Source organism: Haliotis cracherodii, unplaced genomic scaffold (assembly GCF_022045235.1).
Source record: "Haliotis cracherodii isolate W230 unplaced genomic scaffold, xgHalCrac1.p SCAF_10, whole genome shotgun sequence".
Classification (NCBI taxonomy): domain Eukaryota; kingdom Metazoa; phylum Mollusca; class Gastropoda; order Lepetellida; family Haliotidae; genus Haliotis; species Haliotis cracherodii.
In genome coordinates, this window is record NW_027266265.1 from 39,596,406 (window position 1) to 39,619,399 (window position 22,994).

General features: G+C 41.9%; 1 protein-coding gene across 1 annotated transcript in view; it reads right to left on the reverse strand.

Moving 5' to 3' along the window:
* LOC139454370 (uncharacterized) overlaps window positions 1-22,790 on the reverse strand; it is a 67,206-nt gene extending 44,416 nt beyond the window's left edge. Inside the window, exons 1-25 of the mRNA XM_071236028.1 lie at window positions 22,693-22,790; window positions 21,614-21,634; window positions 20,436-20,546; window positions 19,845-19,973; window positions 18,974-18,994; window positions 17,731-17,848; window positions 16,850-16,992; window positions 14,814-14,928; window positions 14,122-14,261; window positions 13,584-13,712; window positions 12,474-12,503; window positions 11,911-12,025; window positions 11,263-11,528; window positions 10,407-10,521; window positions 9,465-9,736; window positions 7,175-7,289; window positions 5,855-6,054; window positions 5,406-5,520; window positions 4,701-4,894; window positions 4,025-4,139; window positions 3,163-3,311; window positions 2,155-2,269; window positions 1,337-1,545; window positions 1,000-1,114; window positions 377-537 (exon numbers count right to left, since the gene is read on the reverse strand). Coding sequence (XP_071092129.1) covers window positions 377-537; window positions 1,000-1,114; window positions 1,337-1,545; window positions 2,155-2,269; window positions 3,163-3,311; window positions 4,025-4,139; window positions 4,701-4,894; window positions 5,406-5,520; window positions 5,855-6,054; window positions 7,175-7,289; window positions 9,465-9,736; window positions 10,407-10,521; window positions 11,263-11,528; window positions 11,911-12,025; window positions 12,474-12,503; window positions 13,584-13,712; window positions 14,122-14,261; window positions 14,814-14,928; window positions 16,850-16,992; window positions 17,731-17,848; window positions 18,974-18,994; window positions 19,845-19,973; window positions 20,436-20,546; window positions 21,614-21,634; window positions 22,693-22,771 — 3,292 coding nt within the window. The 5' untranslated portion in view covers window positions 22,772-22,790. The remainder of the gene's footprint in view (window positions 1-376; window positions 538-999; window positions 1,115-1,336; window positions 1,546-2,154; window positions 2,270-3,162; window positions 3,312-4,024; window positions 4,140-4,700; window positions 4,895-5,405; window positions 5,521-5,854; window positions 6,055-7,174; window positions 7,290-9,464; window positions 9,737-10,406; window positions 10,522-11,262; window positions 11,529-11,910; window positions 12,026-12,473; window positions 12,504-13,583; window positions 13,713-14,121; window positions 14,262-14,813; window positions 14,929-16,849; window positions 16,993-17,730; window positions 17,849-18,973; window positions 18,995-19,844; window positions 19,974-20,435; window positions 20,547-21,613; window positions 21,635-22,692) is intronic.
* Window positions 22,791-22,994: the final 204 nt, after the last annotated feature.

A 22,994-nucleotide genomic window follows, 5' to 3' on the forward strand; every position in this document is an offset into this window, starting at 1 on the left:
GTAGTCGAAACTCGCGATGCAGATTTGCGTCCCTTAGGGACACCAGAAACCTATGATCGTGGTTTCGAACCCCGAATTGCCCTGATAATGTTCTAGGTTTGTCAGCACCATAACCGTTCTCGTCGGTTTCATCGAAGGGGTAAACGTCCGAGACCTGCATCACTTCGGGCTTTCCTCCCACATAAAGCCGTGATAACTTGAATACTGCTCGAAACAGCGTTAAAGCCAACTTTCGTTTGTCCTCAAAATACTACAATTCGTCAATATAACGTTTATCCTCAATGTGTAGTTTGTCCCCAATGTACTATCAGTCCTAATGTACAATGTATCACCATGTTTTTTGTATCAACCGGAAGTTGCGACCTTGAAGTCTGACCTTTAGGTTTGGGCGTGACACCTGGAGCGGATGTGACCTGACCATGTCCAGTCAAGCCACCGCTGTGGCCGCTGAAGTCGCATACAGGCACCTGACAGCAGGGGTCACTTGGATCCTTCATCAGACTACACTGGGCAGGCAACCCAGCGAATCGGGGACACCTGAAATACCATGTCACAGGCGTGTCAAATGCTTAACCCCATACTTCATCAGGATAAGAGCTAGTTACAAGACACATGAGAACATATTGTATGGAGAATAAAAAACAAAACAAAAACAGTTGAAAACTATGGGAACCACTGTACGTTTCACAGCGAATGTACTTTCTTCCTCGACTGCTCGTTTTTTGGAGTGAGTGAGCATGGTTTTACGCCGCTTTTAGCCATATTCGACAAGAGACACCAGAAAGTGCTTACACACATTTTACCCACGTTGGGAACGAACCCGGACTTCGGCGTGACCAGTGAACGTTTTACGCACAAAGCTACCGCACCATCCAAACAGGATTTAGGGTACAAGGAGTGGTCAGAAGGCTTTCAGAAACTCCACCTGCGCCATAAATGCAGCCCTGTTTAAACGTCCCAAAATGCTGATAAGCTCGATGACATTGGCCTAATACTAACCTCTCGGTACACTTGTACTTGCCAGTCTGATCATCCAGACATTCACAGTTATAGCTGCAGCCATCTACCCACGTCTGACCTTTGTGGTACTGCTGACCTTTGTATGTACATTCCGCTGAAAAATAAAGTCTGTAATCACGTTTTGTTCGCCGGCTTATATAGCCAAAAGGCTGACTTTGGGTACAATTTCAATTAAACAATTTTAAAAAATGTCAAGACAACGCTTTTCGGAATTACAAAAAATTGACTACTCTTAGCGACGTCATTAAGGGAAAACAGTGATCCTAGGACCCGATCGCTATGTTTATGCTAGATCCATTGGAAGCGGGTTACTCACAGACGGGTGTGGGGGTCTGCCCAGGCTTTGGGGTGGGAACCTGACCGGTGATAATGGCAGGAGCCAGGGTGGGAATCTTGCTAGGGTTCCCTGAACCAGTATTAGACCCTGACGTCGGCACGAAGTGGCACTGTGGTTTCTGACAGCAGGGGTCAGCGGGGTCAGTGACCATTTGACACTGGGATGGGATGGAACCGAACTTCGGACATCTTGAAATACATGGAAAGAAATACATTTATTAACAATTTATATGTTTTACAATTTACGAGTGAAATTTTCCCCGCTTTTAGCAAAAAGACAGCAATCTCAGCGTTTACCATAAATGGACTTTACAAATTGTACCTACATTGTATGTGGGGAAGTGAACCAAGGTTTTCGGCGTGAATAACGAACCCTTTCACCACAAGGCTATCTTCCACCCATGATATGTTTAAGATTCATAGAGATTAATATCATCATTAATGGTACCAAATACAAGCATTATTTCAGATATCACAACGAGGAAGACCTTATAGACGATGGACATCACACAGTTCTGCCTGTGAAACGATCGATCTGGGTGTATCTGGGTGATCTTTACAGGTGCGTGAGTATGGTTTTACGCCGCCTTGGGCTTTATTCCAACACTATCACGTCACACCAGAAATGAGCTTCATACATTGTACCAATGTAGGGAAACGACCCCAGATCTTCGGCATGACGAGCGAACGCTTAAACCACTAGATACCCTACCGCCCCTTGACAGGTCAAAACCAAGGCGTCATGTAATGCTATTAAACAGACTACACATGATGAGAAAGAGGCATGGGAAAGGTCACCTGTCGTCACAGACGTAGAGTCCCTTCACAGCGTCTTCGCAGCGGCAGGACTTGCTACAGCCGTCCTTCCATGTCTGGCCCTGGTAGTACTTGGCAGTCATGTAGGTACAGGTAGCTACAACACAGGGACAAAACTACACCCACTGTCACACAACAAAACAAGAAGTCTTTCGGGTTCTCTTCATCAAGCATAATATACAGTTTACCTCGTGTACACGTTATACAGTACAACCCGATAACTGCTGCATGCAAACGTTACTTTAGTGTGACAGTAATAAACTTGCTCAGATGGTATGAATGGTCAACTTTATTATAATTACAGCCACGTATAGGTGGAGAGACTTACACCCATGGGCGGATACACCTTTTTTGAAAAAGGGAGGGGGGGGGGGGGGGGGGTGCACAATTAAGATCTATTTTTTGTCTTTGGTGGTAATTTAAACAGAAATAAAGATTTTTTTCGAAATAAAAAGGGGGGTGCCCCACACACACCCCAACCCCCCAAAACACCCACACACCCCCACCCCCGTATCCGCCCATGTTACACCGTGCATCAAACAAGAGACACGAGACACCAAACGTCTTAACAATTGTAATAAAGCAGTTACTCATCCACGCTATCAGTCATACATAGTGTGTAACGGCCACGTAAATACAGGTTGTGTACTTGTTGTGAGTGAGGATGACTTCAACCCGCTATTTAGCAACATTTCAACAACCAAAATGGCATCCCTGAATGGACCTCACACAGTGGACCTATGTTTTGGGTCTGACAAGCGAATACTGTATATCCTATAGTTAGTTTATGGGGTACATATGTGCAACTACACGCGCCACATGTGTGGGGACACGCGCCACAATTGATTGTACAGAGTTATCTTCTTTCTCAAGGTGGCACGGCGGCCAAGTCTCCTAAGGCGCCGCGATTCGCTGTGCAGAATTGCGTCCCTTGGGCACGCCAGAAAACCAAACACTCACGCTCATTATGTTAACAACATGTATACATACGCTGTGGTCCGGGGGAGGGAATGACGTGGCCAGCGCCGCTGATTCCTCCAGAGGTACCCTGGAAGTTACAGTCGGGGACCTGGCAGCAAGGGTTGGAGAAGTCGGTCACAAGCCGGCACTGTTGGGGAAGGCTGGCATAACGAGGGCACCTGTATCGGGGAATGAAGGTTTGTGAACATAAAAGTTAATTCATGTCTTCGATCTTCCTTCAATCGAGCTGTCAACTGAAGACGTCATACGTAATGTCCCTATCATAATCCTTATTCGCTCTCCTCATATTTCGAATAACGGAGTCCTTGAATTTCGAATTGACGGAGTGTAGCCGAATGTGTTCACTGCCGTGTCACATAACACTTGGAGGCACCAAAACATCATGCATCAATTCACAATTTCCTAAACGTTTCCCAAATATTCTGAAAACTTTCATAGTCAAAACACCGGCTTAGGTTACACAATAAACAGTAAAACTGGTTCGTACTGAATGGCAACCAGTTAATGTGGGATCAAGTCACCACAACTTCATTTAGAGTGAGTGAGTGAGTATAGTTATTTTGCCGCTTTAAGTAATATTCCAGCAATATCACGACGGGGGACACCAGAAATGGGCTTGATACATTGTACTCATGTCGAACGCTTTAAATACTAGGCTACCCGACCGCCTCTTCTATATTTAGAAGCTCAAATGTACAATTATTTTACGCTGCTTTAACAGAAGTCTACCAACATCATGCCCTGTGAACGCCAAGAACAGACTTCCAACAGTCTTGGAATGGAACCCGGAGTCCGCATAGCTGGCGAACACTTTACCCACTAGGCTACTCCCCCTCCCTCTCATACCAAGCGGAACTTGAGTTGTACGTACATGTCCGTGCATCTGTAGCTGCCTTTGTCTGCGTCTTCACACTCACAGGTGTACTGACAGCCATCGGTCCACTTCTGGCCCTGGTTGTACTTCTTCGTCTTGTACAAACAGTACCCTGTAAAAACCAAACTTGAAGTTGTCATTTTCAACAGGGATAAGCCACAAAACAACAATTAGACATGTTAGTACTTGTCATCTTGTACAGAAACAACCAACAAAACAACAAATAGTCATGTTGGTACTTGTCATCTTGTACAGAAACAACCAACAAAACAACAAATTGTCATGTTGGTACTTGTCATCTTGTACAGGAACAACCAACAAAACTACAAATTGTCATGTTGGTACTTGTCATCTTGTACAGAAACAACCAACAAAACAACAAATTGTCATGTTGGTACTTGTCATCTTGTACAGAAAAAAAACAAAAAACAACAAATTGTCATGTTCGTACTTGTCATCTTGTACAGAAACAACCAACACACTTTTTACCAGGTGTTTTATGTATTTCTCCCTGACGCACTAGGACGTTTGTACCGATAGTTGCTACCGTTGAACACCTGGTGTCATCACTGATTTTCAGTGATCCATTCGTATAATGTTGACCACTCTCTTGACTTTTACGCCGAAAAAAATCTGTTTCGTCAGACTATAAATACTGACGCTTCATACCTACCTATCTTGGTGTGTTCTCCTGGGTTCTGCCCATTGCCAGTGATTTGCCCCGGGGGGATGGTCGCGGGGGCGCCAGTTCCTGAGACGGAACCTGACGTGGAGTTGAAGTCACAGTGAGGGACGGTGCAGCATGTCGGATCTGTGGGGTCGGGCAGCTGCGTGCACCCCTTGGGTACGTTGTAGTACAGTGGGCATCTGAAGGACAACATGCCTGGTGAGCGACTGTATTTCCGTGTTCGTTTTGTGTGATCCTTAACTACGTTGCAAGTACGCGTGTAACTGATACATATTATACAACTGATTTATTACACAGTTAAGCTTAGGTACTCAAAAAATAATTTTGCCAAACGTTTTACAAAAAACATACTTTTCGCTGGATGCGCTATGAAATGTTTCGCGAAAACATTACTTCGGTTCTCCTTTCAAAGAAAAATGTTATTTTCTAGACCTAATTTCTAACAAAAATTCAAGACCCCAGAATATTAAATGGTCGGTCTAATACCAAAATAGTTAAGGCGGTTATACAGTGAAACCTCGTTAATCCAGAGAGCATCCAAGTGAAATGTTCAGGCCTGATAAATGTCTGGATTAATGAATCAGGACTACGAAGTAAAGTCCTTTGTGCATAAGTAGACGTCCCAAGCATGCACCCAGAATGCAGGGTTTTCCAGTATTCTAACTCTGACGTATGAACAGTCCGTCTCACCTGTTGGCACATCTGTAGTATCCTGACTGAGCGTTATCGCAGGAACACTTCATGCTGCAGCCGTCGTACCACTGCTGGCCCTGGGCGTAATTTTGGCCCTTGTACACACAGAACGCTACACGGGACAAAACACCGGGTGTTAACAAATTCCGGCATACTCAACATAACATACACCAACAACGAATTACACACACGATATCGAAACTATGGAATAGTCCAAGGGGCATTCTCGCGTTTGTGAGATCTCGCATTCTGACAAGTTTTGCATATTGAGCTAGTTTCTTAAGGTCGATATAGCGAAAAGGATACATATAGTCAATTCTTTATCATTTGTGTTGGAATTGATGCCCGTCTTTTTCACAATGTATCGTTCTAGCGTTAAAGAGATGGCAGGAGGGTCAATATTTGTCTGCAACCTCACTATGCAGGCTATTTGCAGTGGTTCTCACCTGGTCTTGGGGTGGTAGGCTGGGCTGTGACCACAGGCTTCATGGTGATATGGGGGGTCGTATACGTCCCTGGGTGACCGGTACCGTAGATCTCTTCGAATTTCGGGTTAAATTTGCAAAACGGCACCTGACAACAAGAATCGCTGGGATCCGGAATGAGCCAGCATACATCCTTTGGCAAGTCCTTGTATGTTTTACACCTGCAAGTTAAAAATAATGTATATTAAAAACTTCAATTATTCATGAAATAATGGACCTAACAAAAACCCGGACTAATGGACGGTGAACATAAACGGAATAACTTACATGTGGAATAACGAAGAAACATAAACATGGGATATACACATATTACCATTACTAGGATGACGATATATCCATAACATGTATATGACCTACCGACCTAATACATACGTGAAATGACGGACCTCAGATACACATGGAATAAGAGAGCTTACACTAACATGGAATAACGGATCTAGGATATAAGACCATAGAATACGAGAACACCGGGTGCTTCATAACTGAATTACAATGATACATTCATTTCATTTTCAGCGCTATTTGTCCTTTCACGCCCATTTTGGTTCGGCAAATACACGAGACTGATGTTGTCTGGTGTTGACATTTCATATTTACATACAAAGTAGTAAACAGAACGGATCTTACAGATATATCGAGCGCTAAACGAATCCAATATACATGTTCATACTGGATAGTACTTTTTAGCATACCTACTGGATAGTGAGTGAGTGAGTTGGATTTAACGCCGCTTTTTTACAGTATTCCAGTTATTTCACGGCGTGTCAGCTTAATGTCGGAGGAAAGCCCAAAGTGATGCAGGTCTCAGACGTTTACGTTTGTTGACATAGTGAGCGTGAGTGTTTGGTTTACACGCGACTTTTAACACTACACTGATCTGGCGGTGTGACACCTTAATGTGGAAATAAAGCGCGTATTGATGCAGGTCTGAGACGTTGACCACTTCAGTGAAACTCACGAGCACGGTATGGTGCTGACAAACCTAGAAACATAATCAGGTCAAACCGGGATTCGAACCCACAATCATAGGTTTCTGGCAATCGCGGCGCCTTAGACGACCTGCCCCACCCCCTCTACTGGATAGTAAACGGATCTGAATATATACATGGAATCATATAACTTAATCTATGCACATGCCTGGCATATTCAGTTATTAAAGGATTTAAACAAAATGACCATCTCCATGCAGTACCATGATTAGGATATTCCGAGTTTTAGTTGGGTGCGTTTCCATATCCTTGATATCAAATATTATAAATAAAATGTGATAAAGCTAAGTACCTGTCTAAGCATCTCCAGGATCCATCATATGCCCGCTCACACACACACTGATACTTGCAACCATCTTCCCACCTCTCGCTCTGAAGGTAGTGGCGGCCCTTGTACTCACAGAAGCCTGTGGGGACAACGGTTTTCATCAACACTGGTATCGCGATATCTATAACTTTAAGTGGCATTTTATAACCTGCTGTATCAATGAGGTTGATATGGATTACAACTCATATATTCTTTCAATACAGTTCGGTACACATGCATGTAAATTATCCAATCAAGGCTACGTTTCTGTACAGATGCGTGTGTTCTTTCAATCAAAGCTACGTTTCTGTACATAAACAAGAACATTGTTCAATCAAGGCTACGTTTCGGAACAGACACTAGAATATTGTTCAATCAAGGTTACGTTTCGGTACAGATACTAGTACATTGTTCAATCAAGGCACGTTTCGGTACAGATACTAGTACATTGTTCAATCAAGGCTACGTTTCGGTACAGATACTAGTACATTGTTCAATCAAGGCTACGTTTCGGTACAGATACTAGTACATTGTTCAATCAAGGCACGTTTCGGTACAGATACTAGTACATTGTTCAATCAAGGCTACGTTTCGGTACAGATACTAGTACATTGTTCAATCAAGGCTACGTTTCGGTACAGATACTAGTACATTGTTCAATCAAGGCTACGTTTCGGTACAGATACTAGTGTATTGTTCAATCAAGGCTACGTTTCGGTACAGATACTAGTACATTGTTCAATCAAGGCTACGTTTCGGTACAGACACTAGTACATTGTTCAATCAAGGCTACGTTTCGGTACAGACACTAGTATATTGTTCAATCAAGGCACGTTTCGGTACAGATACTAGTGAATTGTTCAATCAAGGCTACGTTTCGGTACAGACACTAGTATATTGTTCAATCAAGGCACGTTTCGGTACAGATACTAGTGAATTGTTCAATCAAGGCTACGTTTCGGTACAGATACTAGTACATTGTTCAATCAAGGCTACGTTTCGGTACAGATACTAGTACATTGTTCAATCAAGGCTACGTTTCGGTACAGATACTAGTACATTGTTCAATCAAGGCTACGTTTCGGTACAGATACTAGTACATTGTTCAATCAAGGCTACGTTTCGGTACAGATACTAGTACATTGTTCAATCAAGGCTACGTTTCGGTACAGATACTAGTACATTGTTCAATCAAGGCTACGTTTCGGTACAGATACTAGTACATTGTTCAATCAAGGCTACGTTTCGGTACAGATACTAGTGCATTGTTCAATCAAGGCTACGTTTCGGTACAGATACTAGTACATTGTTCAATCAAGGCTACGTTTCGGTACAGATACTAGTACATTGTTCAATCAAGGCTACGTTTCGGTACAGATACTAGTACATTGTTCAATCAAGGCTACGTTTCGGTACAGACACTAGTACATTGTTCAATCAAGGCTACGTTTCGGTACAGATACTAGTACATTGTTCAATCAAGGCTACGTTTCGGTACAGATACTAGTATATTGTTCAATCAAGGCTACGTTTCGGTACAGATACTAGTACATTGTTCAATCAAGGCTACGTTTCGGTACAGATACTAGTACATTGTTCAATCAAGGCTACGTTTCGGTACAGATACTAGTACATTGTTCAATCAAGGCTACGTTTCGGTACAAATACTAGTACATTGTTCAATCAAGGCTACGTTTCGGTACAGATACTACTACATTGTTCAATCAAGGCTACGTTTCGGTACAGATACTAGTGTATTGTTCAATCAAGGCTACGTTTCGGTACAGATACTAGTACATTGTTCAATCAAGGCTACGTTTCGGTACAGACACTAGTATATTGTTCACCGAAGGTCACATTTCGGGACAGACGCTAGTAAATCTTTCAATCAAGGCTACGTTTGAGTAAGTTCTATTCCACTAGCAAAGCAGTCTTTACTTGCCCTCTATGTTGTATCTTTGTTAATTTGCAATTGAATGACCATTTTGTGTTTTTTCTTGAGTCAGTAACAAGCTCAAGTTAAAAATACTTTTCTTACTGTCGAGGAAGGTCTGAGTGAGTGTGGTTTCAGCAATATTCAAACATGATCACGGCGTTGCACACCAGCAATTGGTTCTCACACTGCACCCATATTGGACATAGAACCCGGACTGTCGGCGTGACGAGCGAACGCTTTCACCACTAGACTAAGCCACCGCAAGACAAAGAAGGCGAGAGGCGTGTTAATGTATATGCGTGATTATAGGGAAAGGATATAACTGAAAGAGCGGTGTACCTATGCCTCCGGTCCCTACAGGCCCGACTGGTACGGTTGGTGGGGCTACCGTGCCGCCACTGAAGTTGATCGTTACTTCATTTGTAAAGAACCCAGAAGTAAGGTCAACGATGCTTGGAGGTTTGACTTGGGAGGTGGTTTGTTTCCAAGGTTGGTACACGGGTTTGGGAACATAACTGATGGATGAGGGGCACTGGGGCACTGTGCAGCACTTGTCGCTGGGATCAGGGGTTATCTGGCATCCAGCAGGAACTCCGTCGAATTTTGGACATCTGGAACAGGTCATTGCAGTCATTACATGTTACTGTAGAAGATGTGGTTATTTAATCTACCCAGCGTTTGATAGGGATAACGAGAATTGTCATTTTATGTAAATATACGCTTGACCTTATAACCTTGTAGTCTTAAAGCGGGTAGGGTGCCAATATCATATGTCCAGTTTGTATGTTACTACCTTACCGGCTTAACCTATCATGCTCTTTTCGTTACAGAAATACGTTCAGTGAGTGGGTATGTTAGCAACATTTCAGCAATATCACGGCGGGGGACACCAGAAATGGGTTTCACACATTATACCCATGTCGGGAATCGAACCCGGGTCTTCAGCGTGACGTGCGAATGCTTAAGCACTAGGCTACCCAACATGTAGTGGGCATGTGCATCTTTTCTACATTTAGCTGATCAAGAATCAAAACAAATACATTTTACTGAGACCGACCAAAACATCTTTCAGACATTATTCTCTCAGCACAATTACTGGTTTCACAGTATGAGACGAGCAACCAGACATCGTTGTAATGGAAACTGTAATTGTTCCTACCATTCACATGTTCACACAGATATAGGAGCACATAATGAATAAAACAGAAAACAGTAAATAGGGTTCGAACGACTGGATTTATCTCCATTGTGTATCGGGACATAAGTGGTAATCGTTAGTACCTTTCTCTGCATGCGTATATTCCCGTTGAGGCGTCGTTGCAGGTACAGACCGTGGCACATTTATCTTCCCACTGCTGGTTCTGGACATACAGCTGACCATTGTAAAGACATCCGGCTGTGAACAGTGAAAAGTCAAGCAGCTGTCGCCAATTGTCACGTGTATTCCATATTTGAAAAATATGCATTTTCATGGAGTGATTCGTGACATATATATACTGTTTTCCTTGTGGAACTATATCATTTATGACGAGGTCCCGATTGAACATATCTACATAATTTAAATTTTGAATCCAAATCATGCATTTGATAAATAAAACGTGTTGCTTGTTTCAGGTAAATTGAGCGTTAACGTATCTTTGATACTGAGTTCTGAACCGTGAGATTGAATGAGTGAATCTTGGTTAAGTATCTCATTGTTCCGATGTTACCCGACATTCCTACGGCTTACCGACTACCCAACCCGATTGAGAAAAACCCATTTGTATGCATTATGAAAACAACTTAAGTTAAAAGTTTATGAAGTACCAACTGATAATTAGATGCACACCACCCAAAGACCTGTGAAGATCCGGGGTAGAATAGGTGTTCAGCAACCCATGCTTGCCGTAAAAGGCGAATATGCTTGTCGAAAGAGGCGACTAACGGGATCGCGTTGTCAGGCTCGCTGACTTAGTTGATGCATGTCATCGTATCTCAAAGGTATGGATCTCTGTATTGTCTGGTCCAGACTCGATTATTTACAGACCGCCATCATATAGCTGCAATATTGATGAGTGCGGCTTTACACAACAAACAAACAAACAAACAAAACATCACCCCCAAGGTTAATGAAGCTGAGAAACATAACATCTCTCACATAGTTTAGGGGGCTGCATCCCCGTGCCTAGGGAACTGCCTCCGTGTCCCGTCCCTGTCCCTGTCCCTGTCCCTGTCCCTGTCCCTGTCCCTGTGGATGGGTTAGGGGTCACACCGTTGATGTTGATGCCGCCCCCGCTACCGATACTCTGAAGGTTGGTGGAGGAGGAGTAGAAAGACCCGGATGTACATTTGACGGTTTCACAGCAGTCGTTGACCTTCTTATCCGTCTTGCACTGAGGGGGGAGGTTGGTGTAGGAGGAGCACCTGCAGGGAGGAGCACACAGGCCGTAGGTTAGGTATATTCACCAAAAACAATGATGTGCTGTTTCCTAGTTGAACAATATCTAGATATTTCACCTTAATTGTTCAATTACATTATTGTATACAAAATTAGCGTTCCAATATGTACATGTCAACTTAATATTAGTTAACTAGTTCTGGTGACTGTCACAAACGGCTTTACCAGTAAGAGGAGGCATATTTAGGGCATTGGCGGAGATCGAGAAAATGAGGCTTTAAGGCTTGTCCATTGTCATCTTCAATGATAATTTGGGACACGTAAAACACAGAAATGGATGGGTTTTTTTTATCTTTTTCGGGGGTATTGGGGTGGGTGGTTGGGATGGGTTAAGGGCGAGACACTCACGTATTGAAGCATCTGTAGTAGCCATAGATTGCGTTTTCACAGACACATCTTTGGTCGCATCCAATGGCCCATGTCTCGCCTTGTTTGTGGGCTTGACCCTGGTACACACAGGCATCTAAGAGAGAACAATAAGTGGTGGAGATACATTTCTACATAGTGTTGCGTGAGTGAGTATCGTTTTATGCCACCTTTAGTCAATATTCCAGCAATATCACGACGGGGACCCCAGGAATATGCTTCACACATTGCTCTCCATACAGAACGTTTTAACCACCAGGCTACCCCACCGCCTTTGTTTTATGTAAATAAAGTCAACTTGAAACTTGGTTTTCAAAACAGGTTGAGGCATCAATTGGAGTTGAGCAATTGATACGTCGGATAAGGTATGCATAGGCCATCACTGAGAATACCAGTTGATACTAAGATGGAATTTACACTGGATCTGAACAGCATTTTGCCACAGTGGGTTAATTTATGTTTGTTTTGAATCGCAGATGGATAATAATATAATGTTCAGGTTTATAAATATTTACACGAGTATGGCTCATTGAACATGTGCTTACCTTTCGGTCCGGGAGTTGGGGCTGCTAGATCTGGTAACAGAGCGAAAACAAACCAGTTTATTGGAGGTTAAACAGCAATAAGGGTACCAAATGTCAGACATAAATCTGTAGCGTTTCTAGTACATCACGTTTGCCATGAGCGACATTTTTAAATTTGCTTCTTCAAAATGAGATGTTCTTAAGTGATGTGAAAGTAAAGAAATGGCGCGTAAAGCAAGGAAATGGCGCTATTGTGTTAAACAGATATATATATGCATAGAGCTTGTCATTTGTCAGTTGTCATGGAACAATATAACGTCATTCATTGTATTATGACATCATAGCATTCCTGAGTGACGTCACATATGTTTCACAGCTGTTTGAGTATGTTGAACGATTTATGTTTTCCAATGTCCGTAAACAGTTGTGTTTGTTTTTAGAATCGCGGGTGTAATTGAGTACCCGATGCGAGGAATACGTTACATTTGAAACCTCAAGTGTTGGACGTAATATTTATACCCTAAATCACATGAGTAAGAACGCTCTTGACGATATCCTCATCAGAGTCCAGCTTTCTTTGTCTGGCTTAGTTGTTGCCATAAGAAGTCGCAGTAAGAAGACCATTTTTGTTGTACTTGAGTATAACGCGGCACATTACTAACTGGTGGCAGCCGTGAATCTAATATTACTGTTCAAATTGCCTCCGTTTGCTTTTGTCGTCAAACGAAAGTGTAAACCTAATTTCTGTTAGGCACGGCATAATGTGGCTTCAGATACGGCTGTTGACTATAACGAAGTGTATCCGTCGGGATCTGGCGTCACACTGTTTACATTGGATTCACACAATATCACTAATTCACTACTGTCCGATGCATTATGCTGATAACGGCATAAACCAAATGGACCCGAATGGCGTTGTCATAACCAATACAAACATTGACATATTTTTCTTTTCATACGAGGATTGGGATATCTTGGTAATGGAAAAGGACAAACAATATTTTGACAGCAATGAGTGAAGCCACCGTTTGGACTCCCCAATGTATAAGAGTAGCAGTTGATCTTGACAAAACGCCATTATATATTTCATTTCTTTGTTGATTTGATGGTTGGGTGTTTCTTGACACTTACGACATAGATCACAGTATTTCTTGCAGGTTGACCCGGCCCACCCTGGATATTTGGGACAGGCTTCCTTGGTATAGTCTGCACAGTTGGGTATTTTATCCACACATGCCGAGGCGGCGGTGGGATGCAAACCTGGAATATCAGCATACAGTGTCGTGTAGTAAACAGCAATCCCCGTCCGTGTTGACACCATTGCTTAGTAATTGTACACAGATCCTCACAGCAGAGATTGTTATTTAACTCTACTCTCTAGCGGGATCGAACCGAAATCATACTGCTCCCACGTTAACACTTACCTCCTTATCAGTTAACTTTCGGTTGACACACGGAATGAATAAGGTTTTACACCACGGACGGGCTTCACCCTTATCCCCCTGTAAGGAACTGAACACAGATCCTCGGCGTGATAGTGTGAGTGAGCGAGTATGGTATTACTGTGCTTTTAGCAATACTTCAGCTATATCAATTACTAAATAAAAGAGATGTTGAGAAATTTATACTTCGAGTGGAATTAGAAATGGATAGTGTATGATCAACTGACTTATGCCAGCTCCGCTGACGGAACCGCTTCCCGAGAAACTTCCAAACTGCTTGCTGAAAGTACACTGAGGCCGTTCACAGCATTGTCCCGGATCCTTGATCATGACGCAGTCAGTGGGCATCTGACCGTACACGGGACAGCTAAAACACAAGAGAGAGGGATGTTTTAGTTAGATGGAAGATTGTGAACAACTACAGCACAAGAGAGCGGGCTGAAGTGAGTAAGTATGGTTTTACGCCTCTTTTAGCAATATTCCAGCAATATAATGGCGGGGGACATAAATGGGCTTCATACATTGTACCCATGTTGGGAATCGAACCCGGGTCTTCGGCGTGACGAGCGAACGCTTTAACCACTGTGCTACCCGACCGCCCCAGAGCGGTCTGTAACTTAGATGGAAGATTGGCAGGTTGTGAACAGCTGAGAGAGAGGACTTTTGATACTGTGGATGACAGGCTATAATCAGGGGTCATGTCTTAGACTTAGACCTTACATTTGAGACTATCGTATTCAAATCCGTCTCGATACACTATATTTCGTTCCGTTCGGTTGATCTTCCCTATATCTCAAGAAAAAATACATGAATTTCGCTATCGGTCACCATTACCTATAAGCTGTAGGGTAGATAACTGTATGCAAGGAACGACCACAACGCCTAAAAACATGCTTATGTTAATCCTAGGTTTACTTACAATGACTGGCATCTGTACGATCCCTGAGTGGCGTCATTACACGTGCACCGCAGGTCACATCCAACAGCCCATGTCTGACCCTGGTAGTAGTTGTTGCCGTTGTAGACGCACACATCTACAATGAGGAAATCCAGAGATAGTGACCAACACACACACGTAGTATATCCATAGGAGAGTGACCAACGCAAAATCGTAGAATAAGAAAATCCAAAGATTTTTAAAACGCACACGTACGCACAGATCTACAATAAGAGATCGAAAGAAAGTGACCAACACACACAAGTAGTTGGTTGGTTGGTTGGTTGGTTGGTTGGTTTGTTGTTTAACGCCGCACTAATCAATGTTCCAGCTATATGACGGCGTCTGTAGATAATCGAGGCTGGACCAGACAATCCAGTGATTGATATCATGAGCATCGATACACGCAATTGGGATCGATGATATGCATCAACCAAGTCAGCGAGCCTGACCACCCGATCCCGTTAGTCACCTCTTAAGACAAGCATAGTCACCTTTTATGGCAAGCACACACAAGTAGTAACTCCATAGACCGTGACCAACGCATATCGGCGGTGAGGGTCACAGTTAGGGTCATTTCATGTGAAAGTAAAAAGCTTCACCACTGTGATAAGAAAAAGTAGACATGTAGTAGGACTGACAATGTGCACGTGACTGTGTGTACGTCTAGTAAGACAAACAGTGTGATCATATACACGTGTACTGGGAATGGGTATGAGCGTGAATGTACAAGGATTGACTGTATAAACGTGTGCTAGGAATGACATTGTGACTGTGTGAGTGTGAATGTACAAGGATTGTCGGTGTATACGTATGTGCTAGGAATGACATTGTGACTGTGTGAGTGTGAATGTACAAGGATTGTCAGTGTATACGTATGTGCTAGGAATGACATGGTGACTGTGTGAGTGTGAATGTACAAGGATTGTCAGTGTATACGTATGTGCTAGGAATGACATGGTGACTGTGTGAGTGTGAATGTACAAGGATTGTCAGTGTATACGTATGTGCTAGGAATGACATGGTGACTGTGTGAGTGTGAATGTACAAGGATTGTCGGTGTATACGTATGTGCTAGGAATGACATTGTGACTATGTGAGTGTGAATGTACAAGGATTGTCAGTGTATACGTATGTGCTAGGAATGACATGGTGACTGTGTGAGTGTGAATGTACAAGGATTGTCGGTGTATACGTATGTGCTAGGAATGACATTGTGACTATGTGAGTGTGAATGTACAAGGATTGTCAGTGTATACGTATGTGCTAGGAATGACATTGTGACTGTGTGAGTGTGAATGTACAAGGATTGTCAGTGTATACGTATGTGCTAGGAATGACATTGTGACTGTGTGAGTGTGAATGTACAAGGATTGTCAGTGTATACGTATGTGCTAGGAATGACATTGTGACTGTGTGAGTGTGAATGTACAAGGATTGTCGGTGTATACGTATGTGCTAGGAATGACATTGTGACTGTGTGAGTGTGTATGTACAAGGATTGTCAGTGTATACGTATGTGCTAGGAATGACATTGTGACTGTGTGAGTGTGAATGTACAAGGATTGTCGGTGTATACGTATGTGCTAGGAATGACATTGTGACTATGTGAGTGTGAATGTACAAGGATTGTCAGTGTATACGTATGTGCTAGGAATGACATTGCGACTGTGTGAGTGTGAATGTACAAGGATTGACAGTGTATGAATATGTGCTAGGAATGACATGGTGACTGTGTGAGTGTGAATGTACAAGGATTGTCAGTGTATACGTATGTGCTAGGAATGACATTGTGACTGTGTGAGTGTGTATGTACAAGGATTGTCGGTGTATACGTATGTGCTAGGAATGACATTGCGACTGTGTGAGTGTGAATGTACAAGGATTGACAGTGTATGAATATGTGCTAGGAATGACATTGTGACTGTGTGAGTGTGAATGTACAAGGATTGACAGGGTATAAACGTGTGCTAGGAACTTTAAATGTGCCCCGGTTTGAGCGTGTACACGTTACTTACTGACTCCAGCAGCCGTTGTCCCGAGGGCTGACCCCTGAGAGGTCACGACCTTCTTGTTGAAGTCACAGACAGGCTGCAGACAACACTGCCCGGGGGTGGACACCAGGGTGCATGCCGGGGGGAGACTGTTGTATATAGGGCACCTGAGGGGTACAAGGAACACATGTTGAGTCAACCTACCGTGGCTTTGTTGGTTTGTTGTTTAACGCCGCACTCATCAATATTCCAGCTATATGACGGGGGTCGGTAAATAATCGAGTCTGGACCGGATAATCCAGTGATTAATATCATGAGCATCGATCCACGCAATTGAGATACGATTACATGCATCAACCAAGTCAGCGAGCCTGATCACCCGATCCCTTTAGTCGCCTCTTGCGACAAGTATGGGTTGCTAAAGACCTATTCTACCCCGGATCTATTCTACCCCGGATAATAGTAGTAGTAGTAGTAGTAGTAGTGATAGTAGTAGTAGTAGTAGTAGTAGTAGTAGTGGTGATAGTAGTAGTAGTTGTATTAGTAGTAGTAGTGGTAGTAGTAGAAGTAGTAGTAGTAGTAGTAGTGGTAGTGGTAGTAGTAGTAGTGGTAGTAGTAGTAGTAGTAGTAGTAGTAGTGGTAGTAGTAGAAGTAGTAGTAGTAGTAGTGGTAGTAGTAGTAGTAGTAGTAGATGGAAGTAGTAATAGTAGTAGTAGCCATGGTAGTGGTAGTGGTAGTAATAGTAGTAATAGTATTAGTCATGGTGGTAGTAGTAGTAGTGGTAGTAGTAGTGGTAGTAGTAGTAGTAGTAGATTAGAAGTAGTAGTAGTAATAGTACTAGTCATGGTGGTAATAGTAGTAGTAGTCATGGTAGTGGTAGTGGTAGCAGGTGTGGTTATACATACTTGTTTGTACACTTGTAGGTTCCGGTCGCGCCGTCCACGCACTCACAGTCGTAGCTGCAGCCGTCCTCCCATTTTTCTCCTTGATTGTAAGTCTTCCCTTTGTAGGAGCACTGGCCATCTGCAGAAAGTAGAAGCACATATGTTTTAGCAGCAGCAGGACACATGTCATAGGACCAGCAGGACACGTGAAATAAAACCAACAGGACACGTGTAATAACAACAGCAGGACACGTGTAATAGAACCAACAGGACACGTGTAATAACACCAGCAGGACTCGTGCAATCACACCAGCAGGGCACGTAAAATAGCACCAGCAGGACTCGTGTAATAACACCAGCAGGACACGTGTAATAGAACCAGCAGGGCACGTGTAATAGCACCAGCAGGACACGTGTAATAGAACCTACAGGACTCGTGTAATAACACCAGCAGGACACGTGTAATAGAACCAGCAGGGCACGTGTAATAGCACCAGCAGGACACTTGTAATAGAACCTACAGGACACGTGTAATAACACCAGCAGGACACGTGTAATAACACCAGCAGGACTCGTGCAATCACACCAGCAGGGTGCGTGTAATAGCACCAGCAGGACACGTGTAATAGAACCAACAGGACACGTGTAATAACAGCAGCAGGGCGCATTTAATTGCACCAGAAGGACACGTGTAACAGCAGCAGTAACACACATACCATAGAAGGTGGTGAACTGCATAGCACTGCACGTTACATGCAACTACGTACGTTATGGAAGGTTGTTTCTGTTCAGTAACAATTCATTATGTGAACTGTGTAAAACAAAATGTCCACGTGTCATAGAATAATTCTTTTGAGAATATATACTCGGTAGAGCACTAGATCAGATACAAAATATACATTAAGAAAAATATACAGACAGTAGAGCAATATATAGTCAATAGAAGTATCAGCTATCAGTGGAAACCAATGTCCATAAAAACATATATCGTGAATGGAATTATATACAGTCAGTTTAACAATGAACGAAGGTCCATATTGTCAATTTAAGAATATGTAGTTATTAAACCATATGTTGTCAATAAAATTTGATATAGTCATTGCAACCAAATATGGTCAACAGAATTAACAGAAGCACCAGCACAGATCTAAAAGAAGATGTTTTGGTGCATACATCTGCCAGAGAGACCGTTTGAAGTATTCGATGCATTTTATTACGATTTTCTAACCATTTTAAACAATAAAGCGCTTTAGCTTATACTTACAGAACCCAGTCGACTGGACATCTGGAAACAGAAATGTTTATGTTCTAAAAGTTTAAGCAATAAGCTTGACTTGCTTGGTTTGTTCATTTCTACCTAAAACGAAATGTCGACCATCTTCACATTCAGCTACTGAAGAAACAGGATAGTATCATAACATGACGACATGGCGAGTGAGAGAGTGTTGTTTTACATCATTGTGACATACAAGTATATCAAGGCCACATGCAAAGTGTTTAAGCATCGATGGACTGGTAATGTTGAGAGATTCATCAAATCATATTGGCCAAAGTGTCATCATGCCCTATATCGTCTACCGTTCTCCTGCTCCCTGTCACCTGTTTACATATAGCTGGAATATTGATGCGGCATTTACCAACATTCACTCATTCTACATTTGTTGAGACCGGATCTGTGGTTCTTGGCACGGGCCAGCAATTAAAACCGGCATAATTCCCAACTAGTAGAAGCAGACACACAACAAAAACACACACACACACACACACACACACACACACACACACACACACACACACACACACACACACACACACACACACACACACACACACACACAATCACACACACACACACAATCACACACACACACAATCACACACACACACAATCACACAATCACACAATCACACAATCACACACACATACACACACACAATCACATACAATCACACAACACACTCACACATACACACCACTCAATCACACACACAAACTCACAATCACACATACACTCGCAGAGTACAATAATGTTAAACCCACTTTCAATTCACACCACATTTGTTGACAGTCACTTGCTTTTCGGTATTGATATCCGGTAAACAGAATCTGTAACTCTATTTGAGATCATACTTACGACAGAAGCCACAGTACTTGCGACAGTTCTCATGAGCCCAGGGAGCGTACTTGGTGCACGCGTCCAGGCCGTACTCCGGACAGTTCGTCAGACTATCCTTACAAGCTGGAGGAGCAGTAGTGTGCAGTGCTGGAACAATCATTCAACACTGAAGCCATTGATGAACAGAGAGTGTCAGCTATTTGGACACCTAGTGGCCATTACATTCATTATTCGTTCCATTCCTTCTTTAATTCGGAAATATTACCCATCATGTTCACTTGTCAGGGTGTCATGTGAATACATGTTGGTGTAGAAGTAGCCATGATTAAAAGGGGAAAACATTTTGCCACATTTTATTTTGAAATCTATGGGCTTATATCTCCGTATTAAAATTCCTACAGTGATGCGACCATCAAATAGCCATTTTAAATAGTGGCATGTCTTTGTGGATTGTGGAGGAATTCATAATAATTCTTGTCTGTATCAGCAATTTTCTTTGAATATAAAGAGTCATCAGAGAACAACATGTTTAAACCATTCCATGCAGAGGCAATGAGAATGGCTATGCACTTGCACGGGGAACTTACAGAGATTGCAGGTCAGACTTACGTTTACATATTCCACAGTATGCTGCACAGTTGTCCTTGGACCAATCGCTATATTGCGTACACACGGAGCTTGGGTACTTCGTGCAGTCGGTTTGGTCCACGCATGTTTCAACTGAAAAATGGACAACTACGTTTCAACAAACGCGCAGCTGACGAGGAAACGTGTACCATAACATCGCGCCATTAAACGCAATTAAATTAATATAATTCCAGCCTTAAAAGTTCTGGCCATCACAGGCCCAGTGAAAGGCTTGCTTGGAGAGACAGGTGTGTCAATATGTTTTTTTACGTTTTTGTATGAATTTTCGAATTTTCTTATTTCCGATGGGATCGACCGGAGATTGTTCCATAGCACTGGGCCACCATGTTGGGGTGATCTGTTACCATCTGTTGTGGTACGTGACTTTGGACTACAGGAGATGACCTTCAGATCGCATTAAACTAAATGCAATCAGTATTTACAAGCATAGTTTTGTCTTTCAAGTGTCTGACTGTAACATGATTACACCAAAGTTTATTATTGTGCATTAAGAGTACTGAAACTACATAAATGGTTTCTTCTGTGATAAGATCGACGACAGCTGGAACCATGTGTTAGATGTTTTAACGGTTGCCACAAGTGATAACGTCAGTAACAGCACTTCACATTTTCCCACTCTTAACCAAGTATTCAAGAATAGTTTATTCTGACATTTGCAATCAGAAATTAAGTTGTCATTAGTTTTAGCATAGTATTCTAAATGTGACTTATATCACAAACTAAGAAAAAAAAACATATTCAAAATTTCAGCAATTGTTCACCAGTGTATGAGATTTGTACATTGCTATCACCACAGAGGAAATTTGCTCGTTACCATCTCCGTGTGTATGCCACTCACTGGATGTCGAAATATACAAATTTCCTCTGTGGTGATAGCAATGTACAAATCTCATACACTGGTGAGACATCCAGTGAGTGGCATACACACGGAGATGGTAACGAGCAAATTTCCTCTGTGGTGATAGCAATGTACAAATCTCATACACTGGTGAACAATTGGACATAAACTGCATCAGTATCAGAGGCGGGTTGGTGTGTAATGCTTTGATGTATTCGATGTGATTTATATGCTTTTGGTTCGTTATTCACAGAAAAAAAACTTATATATCAGTATATATTACTTCAGGATTCTAACTTACCGGTAGGTGCAGCTCTTTTTTCTGGAACAAAAAAAATAAATTGCATTTGTTAATGATCATTTGCTTCGGTGGCATTGCATTAAATAAAACCAAATAAAACGTCGATCTTTGAAACGGCATAAGGACATATGATTAGTTTGGGTTCTGAAATAAAATTGCTTTCAGTTTTGATTAACTTCTTGTGCATTCTACAAAACATCGTATCAACATTTATGAAAGATATTTAAAAAATGTTTATTATTTAATAAGGTCTTTGTTGTTGTTTTTGTTGTTGTTGTCGTAAAGTTACAAGATACAGCAAGTACTTATACATAGGACCTAAAGCAAAGCTAGATAACGCATTACATGTATATGAACAGTGACCCACACTGAGGCACACCTCTGACCTTCCTTGTCTATCTATACTGAGAGATACGCCAACTGTTTTATTGTAATCTAGAAGTTTCTAAAACAACATATGTTGCCATTACTTGTCCTGACTAATTGTACACTAAATATGTTCCAACTGTATATATATTACAAATAAAACTGCGTACCATGTAAGTGGTTACGTGCATCTTCAGAAAAATAGTGTAAAGCGTGTTTTTTATATGTTGAATATAATTGAAATATATTAAACTACCTTAAATTCTAATTATTAAACGCTACAAAACCGTGTTCACAATCATACGAAATCACTGCTAAAACAGAGTTCATTGTATGAATATGATTTTGTCATAAGCATTAGTTTATGAATCACTATCAAATAGTGATGATACCAAATGTTCGCTATAAATACCTTCTTATGTTCGCCTTATGTTAAGAAACTAGCATTTTAATATCCATGGGTACATATCAAGTAAACCTTCAAAATACAGTAGTTATAAATCCCCATAACATTTTTCTATCGACGTCTTAAATGTTTTCATTTTAATCGGATGTATTGGCTTTAATTTGGAACCACGAAAAGGGTTAACAATAATCCTTTAAATTGTGATAAATGACACATTTGAGTTGCTTCATGTATTGAATGTAGTTGCTACATTTTAAATAAATTGTATTAGTATCTAACATTTTTTTTAAATAAAAAGATCACTTACCTTGATCTTCCTTTTTTCTTACTGTCGACGCCTGGGTGGCGACAATGAGAGTCAGGGCTATACAAAGGCCCCTGTTCATAATGGCTTTCTGATGCACTCTGACATCTCGTCGCAATTCTCGCGGTATTATACGAAAACGTCACGTGACACCTGGGTTACTTTCCGGTTCCAGTTTGTTACCAAGATTACTTAACTGAGTGAAACACAAGGGAGATAACTCATGATCAGTTAAATGAACCTTTTAATTATTTATTAAGTTTGTGTGGATATTTGGATATTTAAAATGTCTTTAAAATACACGT